General features: G+C 37.7%; 1 protein-coding gene and 1 long non-coding RNA gene across 14 annotated transcripts in view; one reads left to right on the top strand and one right to left on the bottom strand.

Moving 5' to 3' along the window:
- Positions 1–3,312, bottom strand: part of LOC130683263 (uncharacterized) — a 68,219-nt gene extending 64,907 nt beyond the window's left edge. The window contains exon 1 of the long non-coding RNA XR_008996834.1: positions 2,858–3,312. This is a non-coding gene — a long non-coding RNA (uncharacterized LOC130683263). The remainder of the gene's footprint in view (positions 1–2,857) is intronic.
- The window catches only part of VEPH1 (ventricular zone expressed PH domain containing 1), a 181,962-nt gene that overhangs the window by 8,794 nt on the left and 153,886 nt on the right, over positions 1–19,282 (top strand). For 10 of the 13 annotated variants that reach the window (XM_036904114.2, XM_036904112.2, XM_036904110.2 and 7 more), the window contains 2 exons: positions 378–672; positions 16,930–17,145. In XM_036904114.2, coding sequence (XP_036760009.2) covers positions 535–672; positions 16,930–17,145 — 354 coding nt within the window. In that variant the 5' untranslated portion in view covers positions 378–534. The remainder of the gene's footprint in view (positions 1–377; positions 673–16,929; positions 17,146–19,282) is intronic. The other 3 variants (XM_036904116.2, XM_036904117.2, XM_057499473.1) reach the window with 2 other exon arrangements.

Below are 19,282 nucleotides of genomic sequence, written 5' to 3'. Positions count from 1 at the left end.
ACCTGGCATTGCCCATTCCTGTTTGGTTTCCATGGGATCTGTGAGGGGGAATCAGGCAAGTGCTGGGCATTTGGGGTGCTTGTCCACCATCTTCTTGTGGCACAGAGAGAACGAAAAGGGTACAGAAAGGAGAAAACTTAAGCATAGGGTTTAAGCTGTTTTTTAAGATTCATACCAAGTTCTGGAGAAACCTGATAACTTTTGACAAGACTTTTTGAAATAAAAATAGAGAAAGGATTCATTTGAAGATCAAGCCAGAATCCACTCCTCTCTGCACATTTCCCAGTCTCTTTCTCCCTTCTGCTGGGCACCAAGTTCATGCTCTGAGCTGATTCCATTCTATGAATGCTGTATCGTGTCATTTGTTTCTCTTGCAGAGAGTGTCAAAGAAGACCTCACAGTCTGGAGAAAAATGACCTTTCAAGGAATACGAAATATACCTCCTGCTACATGTTTTTGCCTTACTAAACTCTGATAACTGAAACATATGGCCCTGGGTCTTCAGAAAGCCAACTGAGTATTAAACTCCTCATCATGCATCAGCTGTTCAGATTGGTCTTGGGACAAAAAGATCTTTCCCGAGCTGGGGACCTCTTCTCCTTAGATGGCTCTGAGATTGAAGACAGTCTGACGGAAGCACTGGAGCAAATTAAAATAATTAGCTCATCTTCAGTAAGTAAACTAGTTTTGAGACTAGACCCCTGAAATGACCTATTCCAGAGCCAAATGACTGCACATACCCTGGGGGACAGGATCTTTCTGGGGAAAGAGAAAAGACCACTAAAAAGGGTTTCTCTTAACTCTGCTCTGTGGTTTAGTTTGGTGTCTAAGACATAACATCAGAGAAGTCATTGACTTAGGCCAACAAGGGTGCCTCTTCCCTACCTGAACTCTTTAAACTGTAGACCTGAGTGGAATTCTCACAACAGCCTTCTAAGGGCTGTTTCTACATCCTTGAGTTGACATGGTGAGGAGTGGTAGCAAATCCCCAGAAAAGCAGACCTGCAAGGCTGCACAATGGCATCAGTAAACAAAGCAGGGTATACGGTGGAGGCTGAATAATATAAGAGGGCAGGATGACACCTCCTGCCATGCAGGTAAGATGAGACAAGAACAAGGATCACTCTGCTGCCAGAAGTGACAGTTGCTGAGGGCTTAATAACCCTGATTCTGTTTGAGTTATATCATCTTTGGTTGTTTTTGGGTTTTTTTTTTTCATCTTTCTTTTGCTTCTTTTTCTATACCACCTGCCTTTAATTCTACTCACCCATTACTAGCCCCCATTGCAGTCAAATCTAAAATCTACATCAGCCCTCCCAGTGCTTTGCTGCTCCTCAGTGTCAAGATTATATATTTGGAAAGCACTTTCGAAAGCGGGTGGATGAGGAGCACCATGCGTGGTTTGATGTTGATCCTCTCGACTGTACTTGGACCCTCCATGAGACTGGTCCTATGTCAGAGGCCAAGTCCACCGGGCATCCTTTTGCATCCTCCCAGCCCAATTTGCTAATTCTTGGTACAAACACCCACCAGGTGGAGGAAAGGGACAGAACTCAAGTCATAAAATGCTAAATTACCAAATGTGTACATATTTCAGAAAGAACAGCCTTCTTGCATGTGAAAAGATTTTTAAAAGCTTACTAGCAACCAGCGTGGCTTCCTCCTCAAGCCTGTCAGCACTTCTCTTGGCTGCCATTAACATGCTAAATTCCCCCAGTGACCAGTGAAGGCGCTTTCCAAACACTCTTCCTGTCTCAGGTAATGTCTTTGATAGCAATTATGTACCCACATTTTTTCCAGAACATTAATCAACTTAATCAAACTCAAAACACCAAGAATTCCCAGTGCATTTCCACTTTCCAGGTAGGGTTTAATTCCAGCAGCCCCCTTCCTTCACAGTTTTGTGGAAATAAATTGGCTGAATATGCCAGAGTTTCATCCACTCTATTAGGAAAAAAATACATGGGTCTAAGTTCCCTGAAGCCAATTTCCACTAGAGGTCACTAGTGTCAATGATTGCTTTTGTTTCCTTCATCAACTGCTTTGTCTCACAGATGTCAAATTCAGAATTTTAAGACTGGTGATTCCTGTTACGCTTCCCCAGTTTTAACCACTGAGGCTGGCAGGTCCCCGGTCATCAGGAGCATTGTCCATCCTTTAAGCCCTCCAGCCAGCATCCCACCAGAACAGCAGGCTGGAGAGCCAGGGGTCCTTCTGTGTTCTTCACCTACTAATTTGTACCACATTGCCCTTCTTCCATTTCTCTGTATGTGGTGTAGAGCAGACAGGTGGCACAATAAAGAGAATTGGTTTTTAAAGGGTTGTTTAGATCAATTCACTTTTTTATGTTTGCTACTCAATCCTAAGGTAAGCATGTCCCTGTGTGGAATTCCTTCTCCCTCTCCCTTCCTTTAAAAGCCAGTTCTAGTTTATTGCTCCTGAACTGACTTTCAGTGGTTCTAGAATGTTCTTAGTGATTACTTCTTTCTAAAAAGATGTAATTGCCCTTTGGCATTATACTCTGTCCTTACAGAAAACTATCTGTTCATACAACCTCAAGTGTAATCTCTACATTAAGGAATCCCAAATCTGTGTTTTCAACCTTGACATCTCTCCTTCAGCTTCTGGTCATGCTGGTTGATATCCATCATCTCAAACCCTAAATTATCATCTTTCCTCCAGTTGTATTGTCCTTTTCCTGGATCTCCAGTTTGAAACCTGGAAGTCACTCTTAACCCCCTTTCTCTTGTTCTCTCCTTTGATTTTCTACCCACTTTTCTTTACTCCAACAATCTAGAGAGTCCATCCTTTGTTCCTACAAGAACTTTAAACATACAAAGATAGGTATCAGGCTCACCTCTCACTTCTCTCTTCCCAGTGAAACATCCTAGCATCCTCTGGTTGTTTCCATGACAGAGAAGGAGCCTATGGCAGGGGAAGGTTGTAGCACCTCACATTTCCAGTCTCAGGTCTGGAAACTGAATTTTGTCATACATGAGAAGTGCTATCCAAATGCAAGACTCAGAAGTATAAATTAGACTTGTTGACTTCCAATGAAAATTATAACCCATGTTGATAAGAATTCTTTTGTGCTCCAGTCTGTTCTATTTATATTTATCCAGTCTTTCTCTAGACAAGGAATATTATTATTGATTATGTTTCTTTCTCCTCTATTATAGTCACATTCCAGCTCTACTTTCCTGAGATTATACTTAACTCACCTGTGAAGTCATCAGGTACAGATAGTATCTTAGGTTACCCAGTAACGGACTAATCCCACTCATACAAGTGGATTTTTGTTTGTCTGTTTAATCCTCTAAGGGCAATCCTGTCTCCAGCGTCTTAGAGGATGCCTCATTATAGCTCCCATACGGCCTTCATTCTTAACATTCTGGTTCCCCTCCCCTGAGATGGTCCTAATTTATGATTGGAATTTACCATTGCTCAGTACTTGGAACAATTGCTGATACTAGTCAGATACTCTTTTTCTAAAATTTCTTTTCAGTAGTAACATCACCTTCTTGGCAACCTTTATCCTGTGATACACCAAAATCCTCAGGTTAGAACAAGACTTCTAATTAGTTAACTTGAAAAAAATTTAAGTGTATCACATTTTAAACCATTGCAATAATATTCTTGTCATTAGGCCCTCTTCCAGAATCTCCATACCTTTTAAAAATCATGATTCTACCCAATATGGCAGTATCATCCCCAGCTTTGTAGAATCTGAAAATTTCGTAAGCAAACCTCCAGTCATTTGTTCCACTCTGCAGTCTGCACTCTTTTTCCACTAGTTACTCCAAAATACTGCTTGTCTTTACACTTTGCTCTGAAACTGTGACTACTCACTCAGAATTCTCTTCATGTTCCCAAATGTGCTTTTAAGTTTTGTCTTTTTATTTCAAGTCCTTTCTGGACTACCTTCATTAACGATCATTTATTCTATGACCTTGGCCTTCCTCCCAAACGACTTCAGGGGAGCCCTATGTGCTCACTCTCTTCTCCCATTTCCAGCTCCACCTTTCCCACCATGTCCACCCATAATTGAGCCACTAACCCAGTTTAAGAAATTAGATAACATTAAAATCCCTGTATGTTTCTCTCTAATCCAATTCCCCTCCCTTTCCTCCCAAAGTAACCAGTATCCTGACTATGGTATATTACCAATGCATGTTTTTATTTTTTTGCTACATATATGTGGCTCAAAAAGTATTTATAACATTGAACTTTGTTTTAAAATTTTATATAAATGGTGTCATGAGGCTCAATATGTTTCTGAGGTTTATCTGTGTTGGTAGAAGTAATTTCAATTCATTTATTTTTGGAAGGATAAAGTGTCCCATTACATGATTACCCCACAGTCTGTTCACCCATTCCTCTCTTAATGGACATTTACTACTTAAACAGTGTTACAGTGAGTGTTCTTTTAGTTAGCACTTTGGGCAAATGTGCTAGTATTTCTAGTGTACACAAGTAGGAGTGAAACAACTGGTTTGGGGGTTTTATATACTTTCAGCTTTTTGATATACCACCAAATTGCTTTCCAGTGTGGACGCACTGATTTACATTCCATCTGCTATGTATGAGAGTCCCACTGGCTTTACATCCTCAATGATGCTTGCTTTTATCAGGTTGTTAAAGTTCTTGTCAATTTAAGTAAAGCAAGTCTGTTATTTAAATATGTCTCCCTTCATTATTAGGGAGGCTGACACAGACCATTCTTTTTCTTATGTTTACTTGCTATTTGCCATTTGGGTTTCCTCTTCAGTAAAAGTATCTGTTTATGGCTTGTGGTTGTTTTCTTTTTTCTTTCTATTTTTCCTATTGGCGTTAAAAAATTTATTTAATTAATTTGAAGGAGTTTTTTTTGTATATTCTTGCATCAATCCTTTGTCACTTATGCATGTTACCCACCTCTTATTCCAGATGTAGCTTCCCTTTTATCACCAAATTCTTGGTTATCTAGTAGGACAAGTCTCCCCAAATCTCTTTAAAATTGCTTTTATTTATTTTTGTTCATTAACAACATTGTCTTTAGCTTTTCAAGTTTCATGAGCAATTCTGTCAATTTGGAATTTTATTATATCAATAGATCAATCTGAAGAAAACCAATGTCTTTATGTTCCTTTTTTAATTTGTAGACATTGTATATATTTTCATTATTCAGATCTCAAATGTCTCTCAATAAAGTTTTATTAATTTTTTCTTAAGGATATTAAGAATCTTGTACATCATTTTTTAAACTTTTAAATATTTTATATTTTTTAGCTAAGATTATAAATGGCATCTCTTTTTTAAGTATTTTCCAACTTTTTTTTCAGGTGATCATAACAGAAATGACTCTTCTATTGTGCTCTTAAATCTAGTAAACTCACTTAGCTCTCTTATTAATCCTAATATATTGCCTATAAATTTTTTTCACATATTCAACAAATATTTCTTAGGCATTTACTATATGCCAGATACTATATCATATCCTGGGGATAGAGGAGTAAGCAAAATAGATTTTTTTTAAAACTCTGCCATCATCCATTTAATTGGGTGAGAAAGAAAAAATAAACAAGGAAAACATGTAGTATATTAGAAGAAGATAAATAAGTGCTGTGTAGAAAAATGAAGCAGAGGATGAAGACAGGGGTTGGAGGTTTGAAATTTCAAATAGGGCAGACAAGATAGGCCATGCTGAGAATCTGACATTTAGGCAAAACTTGAAGGAGATGAAGGAGCAGTGCCTCTGGATACCTGGATGAAATCATTTCAGGCAGAAGAAGCATCAAGTACAAAGGTCCTGAGGCTGGGGAGAGCCAGGAGCTTTTGAGGAACAGCAAGGAACGCAAAAACAGCAGTTTTTGTGGCCATAGCAAAGAGAACAAGGCAGGAAGGTCATAGGACTCCAGGTCAGAAGGGAAGTAGAGGCTGGATCATCTAGGGCCTTGGGCAGCCACTGCAGAGTTCTGACAAGAGAAGTAACCTGATCTGACTTTCCTTTTCCTGTTTTGAGAAGCATCTGTAACAAGGCAAAGGTGGAATCAGGAAGGCCAATCAAAAGGCTGCTGCACTAATCCAGATAAGGAGCAACAGAGACTCTGACCGTCATGCAGGAGCAATGGAGATATATGTTAACAGATTCTGGATATGTTTTGAAGGTGGAGCCAACAGGATTTGCGGTTGTAGGTGAGGGATAGAGAGAGAGAGAGAGGGAGAGAGGGAAAGAGAGGGAGACGGAGGAGAGAGACAGAGAGGGAGGGAGAGAAAGGGGGAGAGGGAGAGAGAGAGGATTCTAAGGTTTGTGGCCTGAAAGGCTAGAATGATGAAGTAGTGACTCACTAAATAGAGATTAGGATGGACCGGATTTGGGAGCGGAGCTAGGAGGGAATCCCGAGTTATGGGGCATACATGTGGTCTGAGCTGTGGGATGTCTGAGCGGAGATGCCGTGTGGACTGTCGGATACATGTGTGTAGAGCTGAGAAGTATAACTAGACATTATCATTTCAGAACTCATCAACCTTGACACTGAATGAGATCAGCGAGGCAGTGAGAATAGACGGAAAATAAGAAGCCCAAAGAATGAGCCCAATGATCGGAATTAAGGAGATGACGCGGGACCAGTAAAGTAGACGGAGAAAGGGCCAGTGAAGGGGGAGTCGAGTCAGGGGAGCACGGCGTCCTGGAAGCCGAGCGGAGAAACCGTCAGGGCCGGAGTGGCCGCACGCCGCCGCCAGGCCGGCAGCTGGGGACGGGAGCTGCCCGGGGAGGCCCTGGGGACTTGCCCACAGCAGGAGCACGGGCTGGGCGCCGGCCACAGCTGGGCTGGAAATAAATCAAGACAGAACGGAAGGAGCTTTGAAGAAAATGAGCAGTGATCATTCTGGGCATTGACCTATGAACAGGAGCAAAAAATGGGGTGGTAACTTAGAAAGAATTAGGAAGTCAAGAAGAGTCTCTAAAACGAGAGAAGCACATTCTTTGTTTTTCGGTTTCTTTTATGTATACAATCATTATCTTAAAATGATGATGGCTTTGTGTCTTCCTTTCTAATCCTTATGCTTTTATTTCATGTCTCCTTTCTCTGACTCATTGTCCGAACTAGCTCTCCAGAACAATGTTGGATAGAATTGGAGTAGCAGATTCTCATTCTTAAGGGGAGTTTTCTGACTCTTCAACACAGTTATAAAGTTTATTCCCGGCTTTTGGTTAGTACCTTGCATCAGATTAAGGAAGTTCCCTTTTTTTCCCCCCCTAAGGATTGTTTACTTTTATCAACTGCTTTTTCTGCTCTTTTGAGATAATACTGTGCTCCCTTTTAATCTGTGAATGTGGTGAGTTGTAGTAATAGATGCTTAAAATATAAAACCTACTATTGCATTCCTGGGATTAAATAAAATTTGACATTTATTTTAATACATTTCTTGATTTGGTTTGATATTTTTAAAGGAACTATGCGATCAACCTATATTTGCTCTTTCTTCCATTGTCTTTAATTGACTTTGGTATCAAGTTATACATACTAGTCTCATAAAATAAGTTAGGAAATATTTCCACATTTTTATTATCTGCAAGAGTTTTATAACATTAAGATACTTTATTCCTTGATTTCATAGAAAGCTGTAAAACCCTCTGGACATCTTGAGTGAGTATTTTTCTGGGGGTTAGATATTGATCCAATTTCTTTGAGAGAAATCGAGGGAATTTTGCTTTAGTCACTTTTGGTAAAACATATTTTCTAGGAAATTGTACATTTGATTTGAGTTTTCAGATTTAGTTGCATAAAATTGTATTATTCTTAGTTTTCATGTTCTGCTGCATCTGCATTAAGTGTTCTTTTCCAGTGATATTTTCTTTCATCAATATTTGCATAGCTTTGTCTCTTTTTTAGTTGTTAATCATCCTTATAGGATATTTTTTCCATCTCATTAATTTTTTTTTAAGTTTACTGTTTTTTTCTTCTCTCTCTGGTTATATTCTGCTCTTCTTTTCCTAGTCTCCCCAGTTGTATGGTCAGCTTATTGATTTTTTTGTGTTACTTTCTTGTTTTCTAATATAAGCATTTAAGACCACAAATTTCTTGCTTAAGTACCACTTAGTATCACTCTACAAGTTTTTGAGGTACAGTGTTTTCGTTATGAATTCTAAATAGTTTCTTATTTTGATTGTGATTTCCTCTTGAACTCTTAAGTGATTTAGAAGATTGTGTTTTAATTTCTCAAAGAATTCTGGGACTCTTTATTGTTAAGTTAGAAAACTTAACTGCATTGTAGTCAGAGAATATGAGCACTATGATATGGATTACTTGGAAGTGGTTGAGATTTGCCTTGTTTATGGCTTATTTGTGTAAGTAATAACAGCCAATACTTATGTAGCACTTACTATGTTCTGGGAATTGTTCTAAGAGCTTATCACATTTTAATGTATTTACTCCTTTCAATAAACTTTTGAGATAAGTGTACTAATATATATTTGTTTTATAGATGAGAAAACTGAGGCATAGAGAGGTTAATAATTTAATTTGTCCAAGATTAAACAGCGAGTATATAGTACCGCCAAGAATGAAGAGTTTGTCTTCAGAAACCATTCTTAGCCACCATACTCTACTGCCTCTTTAAATGTTTCATATGTGCTTAAGAGTTAAGTGTATTCTCTAATTATTGAGTGTAATATAATGGTTGATTAGGGAACTCTTGTTCTCTAATTTTTTTATATCCTCAATAAATCTGTGTTTGCTTGGACAGCTGATTATTAATAGAGTATTTAAAAATTCCCCATTATAATTTATGATATGTCAATTTCTCACTGTAATATTGTCAAGATAGCTTTATAAATCTGGGGTTCTTTTTTTTATGTACATACAAGTTTAGAATTATTTCTTCCTTGGAGAACTTTTCCTTTTATTATTACATACTGAGTACCTTTATTAAGTTTTACCTATTTTCTTGGAATAGTAGTTACTTTTTTTCCTTTTTTCTATCTCTTTTCACTCTCCTATGTTCTTATAACTTAAATATAATTTGTACACACCATGTAAGTAGACTTTTTAAATAATTCAGAATGAAAATCTGCCTTTTAATTGGTAAATTTAGTCAACTAATATTTATTGTGATAAATTACATACTTGGATGTGTTTCTGTATTTTATTTTGAGTATGTAGTCTATTTAGTGTGCAATAACACTATGCCTAAAAAAATGCACACACCTTAATTAAAAAATACTTTATTGCTAAAAATTACTTACCATCATCTGAACTTTCAGCGAGTCATAGTCACTGATCATAGATCATCCTAACAAATATAATAATAATGAGAAAGTTTGAAACATTGTGAGAATTATCAGAATGCAATACAGGGACAGGAAGTGAGCAAATGCTTTTGGAACAATGTTGCCAATAGACTTGCTTGATACAGGGTTGCCATACACTTGTAATTTGTAAAAAAATGCAATATCTGCAAAGCACAATAAAGGAAAGACCAGTAAAATGAGGTGTGCCTTTATAATTTTCTGTTACTAAGATATTGGCAAAATATTGTTGATTTTACTATGGTAAGTAAATCAACTGAAAGCAGAAGAATGGGCAATTCCTTGGGAAGAAATAAAAGAAATTTCAAGGAAATGAGAGGCTAGCACCATCAGTTCATGTCTTGTGTAGTATTCTCTCTAAAGCATGATATAACTCACAATTTAACTAAATTGTGAGTCTTTTCTCTTTCTTCATAATGAAAAATCTACAATTGATACATTCTCTTACATTTGATGAGTTGCAGTAACTATGTCTAAAGTTATTCAGTAGCTCTATTCTCTTCCTATTACCATAAAACATTTTCATGTTCTTCTTAGATATTATTTTCCCTTCAGTGAAGATGTTACTGATAAACTCTCTCCATGTTTGTTTTTCTGAAAAAGTCCTTGTTTTGCCCTTAGTTTTGAATGACAATTACCTGGATATGGGTTTCTAGATTGGAAGCCATTTTTATTTCTTAGTAATTTCTACTATTGCTGTTATGAAATCTGCTGCCAGTTTGTCCCTCTTTATACCTAATCTACTTTTTCTTTGTTTTAATATTTTCTCTGTGTCTTCAGTGTTTTATGGTTTCACTATTATGTGTCTAGATAATGATTTTATTTGTATATTCCTAGTTAATCTTTATTGTCCTTTGTGAGTTTGAGTTAATACCTTTTATCAATTTTGGAAAGTTCTAAAATACTACACCAAAAATTATCTTTTCCACCTAATCTCTCTGGAAATCCTATTTATGGACTCTATATATTTTACCAATATTTTTTGAGTACCTACTATCTTCCAGCAATATTCTAAGCATTGGGAATATAATGACAAACAAAGCAGACAAAAATCATTGCCCTCATATCCTTCATATTCTATCCTGTTTAACCTGCATGTCTTTTGATCTTTTGTATTTTTCATCTATTTGTGATACATTATGTTTTTGTTTCCTCAGCTGTATATTGTATATTACAGACCATTGCATCTTTTCAGCTGCATCTTATCTATTATGTCATCCATTTATTGAAGTTTTTATTTCCAGAAGTTTCATTGGGTTCTTTTAAACATCTTTCTGGTGCTTTTTGATGTGTCTTAGTCTCTGTTTATAAAATAAATTGTCCTTTATACATTGAATTATTTTGAATATAAAATGGCATAGTCAGCAATTGTATCACCTGAAGTTTGTGAATATCTAACCTGCTCTAAGTTTCATTTGCTGACATGTGCTCATATTGGCTTACTTCCTTGATAGTTTTATAATTTTGGATTTTTGAGTTCAGTTTATGTAGAATTTTACTTCTATGAATACCAAATGGCTTTAGTTGAGTGCTTCACCCCTTAAGGTAGTTTTAGGTTTGCTTCCACTGAGAGCGCCAGTGATATCATGGGCTCTGGGACCATTTTTATTGTTGTTATTAGTGTCTTAACTTTGAAGATTCTTGGAATGATAGAATAAATGAGGTAGGTACCTATGTGTGCTTTTAAAAGTGGAAAGAGTGATACAAATATAAGAGATTAGAAGTATGGATGCTGTCACATCTCTGAGACCAAATGCAATGGTGTATTTTTTCCCTACATATATGTATAACAGTAACAATATTACACACCACAGTAATAGTGGTATAACTTCATTCCAATTCCAGTGTGTGTAAATAAGTGGGAGGGGGTCTTCCCACACATACTTAAACCAAAAAATTCTCAAACACCAGCAGGGTATTGGAGAACTCAACTCAATTCTGATGTTATCTGCCTGGAGACAGCACCAGATTCTCAGGTTAAGGGCTCCTTCTTACAAGACTGCCCTCTGTACCGCCGCTCTCGATACTAGTCACAAGTCCCCAGCAGTTCCCTGGGCTTCTGACCTACTGGCTACAGACTGGAGGTTCCCACAACCTCCCCTCTAGGTTCTATTAATTTGCTGGAGTGGCTCACAGAACTCAGGAAAAGATCTATGTTTACTAGTTTAATAAAGGATAACAGTTAACAGCCAGATGAAGACAGACATAGGGCAAGGTCCCAAATAAAGGAGCTTCTATCCTCGTGGAGCTTGGGGCCTGGCTCGGTGGCACGTGGAGGCGTTCTGGTTCCCCAAGTAGAGAAGCTTCTCCAGCCAAGAAGCAGGATCCAACTGAGCAGAGCAGAGAGAGCAAAAAGCTCTTCTGGGTTTTTGTGAGGGCTTCATTGCATAGTCAGGATTGACTAAATTATTGGCCATTGGCTGATTCAGCCTCCAACCCCTACCCTTGGATGGTGGGGTTGGAGGGGGGTGGGGGGGCAACCAAAAGTCTCTCATTAACATGACAAAATACCTGTTTCACCTTTAAGACTCTGCCGTGTTTTCAGGAACTGTGGATGAAGACCGAATATACCTGGGAAATATATATTTGGTCATATGAATAACCAAGTACATATTTCTTATGACTCATTGTATCACAGATGCCAATATAGAAAGTGACATTGAGAGGGGCCTTTTTGTGATGTACATTACTATGTGGTTGTGGAATAAATGTATAAAAATTGTAACCACATAGGGAAATATTTGTAACTCACTGTATGTTATAAACCCAAGGCTGGCTTTCAGGGTGCTGGTATCCTTAGGAAGAATAATAAAAATAATCATAGCTAACATTTGTCTGCACTTCCTTTGTGCCTGACACTGTTGTAAATCCTTTTCCTCTACTAACTCATTTAATCCTCACAATAGTCCTAGAAGGTAGATAATAATACTCCGATTTTAAGGATTAGGTGACTGAGGTACAGAGAGATAAGTGATTGCCCAAGATTTCTGAGCTGTTCAGAGCAGAACGCAGCTTGGAGCACAGGCTGTCTGACCTGAAAGTACATGCTCTTAACCACTGTGCTAAGCTGTTTTCAAAGGAAGGAAGGGAGAGCTGAGGCTTAAGATGCCTGCCTTCTTTTCCACGCTTCCACTTCCACACCTTCCACAGCTATGAACCTTATTTCAGATGTTTCACATTCCCTTTTGCCGGTGGGCCATTCCTTGAAGACTGTTTCCAACCCAGAGAAGTGTGACAGAAAGGCTAATGGATGACGACATGGGGTGTAGTGTCTGGCTGAATGTGAGTAATTCATACTGATGACAAGGCCTGGAGCAGCACCATGTATGGCTTTTTCATTGTCTTACATCTCCAGTTTGACATCCACACCACTTTAGGATAAATTACTATAGAACTGACAATGACCAAGTTGCTGTGAGAATCTCTAAACCCAGATTGATGAGTTTGATATTAAATAGATCTGGTCCTTAGAAGTTGCTCATTTTAACATGCCCAGGGACTTACCCAATATAGAACTCAAAACATAAACATGTATGTATGCACACTACATATTTCATAAGAACAGGATGTTGCCTGGAATGTGAGTCAGGAAACACCTAATTGCAAAACTGATCCCTCACCAAAAAGCTTTAAACTATTCAATTACATCATTAAAATAATTTTAAATTTGTTTGGTCTTTTTGACTATTAATGAAGGAAGAAATTAACCGCTTATTCAGGTTTTCCCCCTTTTTAGAGGAAATCTCCTTTTTGGAGAATGTTTTCCTTCGTGTCATATGCAGGAATTTGAATACATAAATTTTTTTCCAAGTTGAAAAATCTCCTTTCTTTTTAGTAAAGTGGTATAGAATAAGAAATTCTTAGCTTCAAGAGGTTCTCAGTAATAACAAAGTTCATTACTGATGCAGCTATACTACCTTATATGTTAATGTATTAGATGAAATTATGACCAGTGCAGTTTATCCTTACTGACAGATGCTTAACTTCTCCAGTTAGAAATCTTAGAGTATATGCCTTTTGTTCAACAATCTCACTGACACAAGTCTCTCCTACTACCCCAGCTTCATTCCAAAGCACCTTTTCAGAATCCTCTCACAATTCAGTACTCTCTTAGCAAGGAAATTGACTTTCAGTGTTCATGAACTCAGGTAATGTCACATACTTTCCTTGAGTTACACCTTCATCTTTTACTGAAGTTTGTTTTGTTCAAATGATAATCTGTTGTTTAGACATGGTTTACTATGTTTCCCAATGTCATCTATATAAACTCTGTTGTAATTGGGTTCCCAAGAAAACAAATTCCAGATGGCTGTTCCAAGCAAGGAGTAAAACTGGGTGAGGCTGTTCCCTTTGACTAAGGACAATTTCTGCAGGCATACTTAGCTGCAAGACTTTTTTCAGTCAGAAGCTGAGAAACCAGTGCCTTTGCACTCAAAGCAGAATATGGGCAGTGTGCCACAGTGCCCACCCAGGGTGGAAAATGCCTTATGTAAATAACTTGCCACCAAATGATTGATTGGTTTCCTTCAGGGATGGTGCCATTTTGGGTGCTCAGCATTGACCTCTGTTACTAGCAGACTGCACATTTAGCCAATGGGAATAATAACAAGATCAACCTTGGTGAATGGGAGCTTATGCTGTTGGGTAATTCTTAGATTCTATCCCTCATGCCAAGGTTACTCCATTTATGCACCTATTGGGTCACATTGGGATGGTTATGGCAAAGTCTTGGCTGGTATCATCCAGAATTCAGACTTCCTTCTATTGATGGCATTGATTCTCTGTTCTAGCTACCTTTATGTATACATAAAAGTGACCAATCTGGTGTTGCTTCATATTTGAAGATGATGTGATTAAAAATAACTGCAATTTACAAGGGCAGTTGTGGCCAAAGATAGTCATTTTAGCCCAAGAGTGTTCTTTCTCTGTCATATTTCACCCCTGAGGATGGTTTCAGTTTTTCCGTCACTATAGAGATTTTTGGAAAAGTCAGCATAATGTTTGCTTCTTCATATTTTGATTTCTCTCTATAATTTAGAATGAGAAATACTCACCAACAAAGGAGGAAGGTAAAAGAAAATATTCTAAAACAGTTCAACAAATAAGTGGTGTTCATCCTAGGAATGCAAAGATGGATTAATATCTGGAAATTTCATACTGTATGGTAACATTTCACATCCATAAGATGGCTAAGAAAAAAATCTTGGTTTACCTTCATAAATGCTGAGAAGTCATTCAAAAATTAAAGCAAATATATAAACTGAAAATAGGAAGAAAGTGATGCATCTTATATGATTTAAAAACACCATATTTTCTTGTTTTTGATTATAAAATTTTGTATCAAAAATGAGAATCTAAAACCAGAAGCTAAGCCAGCATTCTTGCTCTCATCACTTTTATGTGAAATAGATTAGGAGATGCTAGCTGACACAATAAGCCATGGGATATGTAAAAGGTACAAGTATAATACAGAAATGTTTCTAGAAAACCCAAGAGAGTGATCTGAAAAAAATTATCATAATTAAAAGAATTGAGCTAATTAGTTGAGTACAAAATAAATAGAAAAAATTTGTAGGTTGGCTTAATCAGCAATAACAAATTAAAAGTTCTAATGGGGGAAAAACACAGGTTTTGTTAATAGCAACAGCAAAGACATAAAATATACTAGGAAACACCTCTAAAAATGTGTGGAGTTTATGTGAAGAAAATAGTGAAATTAAAATTGTAAAAGAATTGAAAAATGAAACAAGCAAACAGAAAAGACAGCCCTCAAATAGAACCTAATGTATATAAATATATAAAACAATTACTAGGAAAGGAATTATTCAATAAATGGGTGGGAAAATTAGGTTAGATATTTAGTAGAAAATGGCCATCTTTATATCTGTAATAACTAAGTGAATGGTTAAAAGATTAATTTCCAAAATCCCAAATGTTGAAGCTTTTGTCAAATTTTTTTTAATCTGGAAAAAATACAGGTAGATTTTTATTAAACCTTTGAAAAAGGAAACTTTAAAGTCAAAAAAAAATTCTGTTAAAGGAATCACAAAGAAAGGAAGGAGTGTGTGTAGACGGATATATGCATGTGCTTGGGGACCCCTGTCAAGCACATGAGAAATTGGTGAGCATGGTTTCCCCCACAAAAGGAAACTGGAGTGAAAGCAAAACAAGTTTTCACTGTAAACCTTCTTTTTGTACTTTTTATTTTTTTATCATGTCTGTGAATTATCTTTTCAAAAACAGAATAATTTGAACAACTTAAATTTCCAACTTGAAAAAAGAGGAGTGTGATGAAATCCCAAAAGATGGACAAATTTGGCTCTTTAAAAACTTAGCGCATCAGTAAATAGTAGCAAACGAACTAAAAACAATGAAACATGGAGTCATATTTACAAAGGTATGTCAAGTGTTGGCTTACCATCCTTAATAGAAAAAGATATTGCATTGAAGAAAGAAAAAAAAACAAAAAAGAAGTTATCTAAGGAAAAATAGACATAAGGTACAGTGCACAATTCCCAGAAGAGGAAATACAAATGCCCAATAAACACGTGAAAATAATTCAACCTCACTTTTGATCAATGAAATTCCAAGTAAAACAGCAACGAGATACCATTTTTCACTAATCAAATTAGCAAACATTAAAATACCCTATTTCTACAAATGTACAGTGGGGAAAGCATGCTTTCACCCAGCCAATGAGAGTATAAATCAGTAAGAGCTTTCTGGAAAATAGTCTGGCAGTAGGTAGAGCCTTAACACTGTTCCTGTCCCTTGTCTCAGAAATTTCTATTTCGGGAGAACCTAGGCTATAAATAATGTATATATGGAGAGGGTTTTATGCATGTGGTATTTACGACAGCATTAGTCAAATGGTAAAAAATGATTGTTAGAGTTGGAGTGTGCAGTAGGACAGAAGAATCCCATCACTTTTCCTCTCTAATGGCACATGCTGGTGTAAGGACTCCACAGCTTCACAGTGGTATTGTGTTTTCAGTGTTGCCAGCCCACCACGTGTAGTTCAGTCAGACCTGTTCTCCAAAGTAAAGCGATGGGCTCTGTTTCACATTTACGCGGTTTGGAGGGTCCTGTTCTCTCTCAATAAAGATAATTAGGTATTTGAGGGAGAATTCAAATAGAGGGATAGAGGGAAATTTGGTAGGGGAAAGCTAAAATGGATTTGGTAGTTATTTGAGTTGAAAAAAAGAGAGGAGATGTGCTCTGCTGCGTACAGGAAGAGAAAGAAAGCTTAGACGGGGACATGCGAGGGTAGTTTGAAACTTCGCAAAAGTTACTGAAATGTCAGATTGAAAAGCAAACCTTGACCAATAATGGATTTAGCCATTGAAATAACCTGAAGATTAAACCCACTTGAAGGTAAATAATTAACCTCCTTTGGACCTTCCCTTTCCCGTCTGTGTGTTTGTGATAGCATATCTGCACCTGCCTTGGCCACAAGGTTCCCATCGCCAAGAAATCAGGCCCTTATTGTATTTGGGCTTTTACAACCTCACCCCGCAGCACACAGTGTGACATACCCATTTGCTAAGTAACTTAGTTCTATTTGTCGGTCCTTTGAAAGTATTATTTTCTTGGGTCCATTCCCAAGTATTATTTTAACATGAAGGTCTTCCAAACAGGATTACCAAACCAATAACAATGACCAGGCAGTGGTTGAAATCTGCATCACTCGAATCACAACAGCCATCAGAGAGACCGAGTCGATTGAAAAGCATGCCAAGGCCCTTGTGGGGCTCTGGGACTCCTGCCTGGAGCACAGCCTGAGACACCCTGGGAAAGATGAAGACACGCCCCATGCAAAAATCGCTTCTGATATCATGAGCTGCATTTTACAGGTATGTCAGTGTTGGGCATAACGCTATTTGATACTGGCTAGGCAGCTTAGGCGAGCATCTGGTTCTCTGGACAACAGCCAAGCCCGATAAGGTCCTATTGAGCCCTTACTTTTGCAGGACATGCTGTGGGGACTCCAATACCATAGCAAGCTCTAATCTCTTTTGAGAGATAAGATATACACATATAAAAAGCTTACAATAAAGTAATGTATATCAAGATCCAAATGAGGAATACTGTAAAATTCAGAAAAAGAGACCTCTTTCATCCAAGGAGACCATAGAGAGGGTGGAGTTTGAACTGAAGGACAATGAGCTTGGAATATATGGAGAAAAGTGATGAAATAATTTTTAGCATGTTTCTACATGCATTGTGAACTTCCCATTATAATAACATTTGCCTGCTCTGATCATGTTTATAAGTTCTTTCGTCTGGTGTAAACATGAATTTGGAATTTTGGTTCAGCCACAAACCCATTATATAGCATTGAAATGTGGGGTAAGTCACTTAACTTCCTAAGCTAGTTTCCTCCCTATAAAATGCTGATGAAATGCCATTGTCTATGACAAACTTTTCCAGCCAGTAAATGTCGGTGATGTTAATAGCTGTTTCTTAAAAAAGAATCCTGTGGTCAAGTAAGTTAGGAAACACTGAATTCAGTTTTCCCTTTTGAACTGTCGTATTTCATAGCACATTAAAGTCTCTGTGAAGTACTGCAATAAAGAAAGCTGGTTAACTTTACTTAGTACAGCATTTTCCAATCTGATTTGACAATGGAACTTCCTTTCCCTTCCCTAGCCCCAACACAACATTTAGGAAACACCGTTCAAAACAATGGTTCTGCTGAGCACAGGTCAGGAAACTTTGGTTATGTTTAGCACTGTGTGTGACAACTGATACTAGCTTTCCCTGCTTCTTTTTTTCCTCTCACAGTTGTCTGTGCTTAAGTGGAGCATATTCCATGTTGTCTGCCCAGTCCAGGGACTTTTCAATGAACAAAAGACTCAATACACACTGTCACACTGTTTTTCCTTTGTCCCCAGGATTAAGGATGGGAGAGGAGGAAATGAGGATTCAGTAAAATTAGCGAAAGAGTAATGCTGTTTGGATATAACAACAAAAACTTAATACATCTGTTATTCACTGATTATCTTTAATATGTTATTGTCATATTAGAAACAGAGATTATTTCACTCCAAAGAACCACTCCACAGACATTCAGACAGAAACTCACAAATCAGCAGCTGTATTCTCCAGTTCACACTGTGTTTTCAAAACCATTGTAACTATACAAGTCACATATATAATTTTGAATTCTATAGTAACAACATTAAAAAGAAGTGAAAAGAAACAGATGAAATTGATTCTTTATTATCCTCGGCCCAATTATTGCTAAAATATTGTTATAATTGATGTAATCGATTCAAACATTAATATTTTGCCTTTTTGTATACTAAATCAAATCTGGTGTGTGTTTTAGCACATGTTACTGTGGAGTAGGCTATTTCAGGTGCTCAGCAGTTTCCTGTGGGTAGTGGCTCCTGTTTTGAACAGCTCTAGAGAGTCAGAAAGGCTTTCTGGAGGGCGACCACATTTGTAAAGGGTTCTGAGGCATGGACGGGAATTTCACCAGTACAGAAAGGTGGAATGAGAGGCTATGCCAAGCACATAAAACAACTTGTGCAAAAGTCCTGATCTGTAAAAAAGATCTAGGTCAGGGAATCATAAGCAGGCTGCTCTTCCACAATGCCCAAAACTCAAACACAAAGGAATGTTTCATTCTGGGTAAGGCATTATGTCTCCTATTTAGAAAGGGGTAGGGGCAGGGTAAGCAAATAAAAATGCTCCAGTGACTGGCTAATCAATGACTCCGTGTGAATGAGCTTGTAGCATTGTTGAGAGCACTGCGCCCTACGAACAAGCACTGATATTTGGGGAAGGGACAGAGAAAAGGGCTAAGGGATAGGCCTCTTGACTGAGAGGGACAAGTGAATCACAGAAGCTGGGCGCTCCAGCCTGTAGGCCCAGCGTGGGCACCGGGTGATTGCTGAGCACTCTGAGGAGTAGAAATATAAAGGAAGGAAGGGAGCCTTTCAGCAAAGTTCAGTGATTGCCCAGGCCTCCCATGGGGATGTGGTT

The sequence above is a fragment of the Manis pentadactyla genome, chromosome 1, assembly GCF_030020395.1.
Source record: "Manis pentadactyla isolate mManPen7 chromosome 1, mManPen7.hap1, whole genome shotgun sequence".
Taxonomy (NCBI): Eukaryota; Metazoa; Chordata; class Mammalia; order Pholidota; family Manidae; genus Manis; species Manis pentadactyla.
The sequence above is the reverse complement of the archived record's forward strand: the minus strand, read 5'-3'. Positions and strand labels throughout refer to the sequence as shown.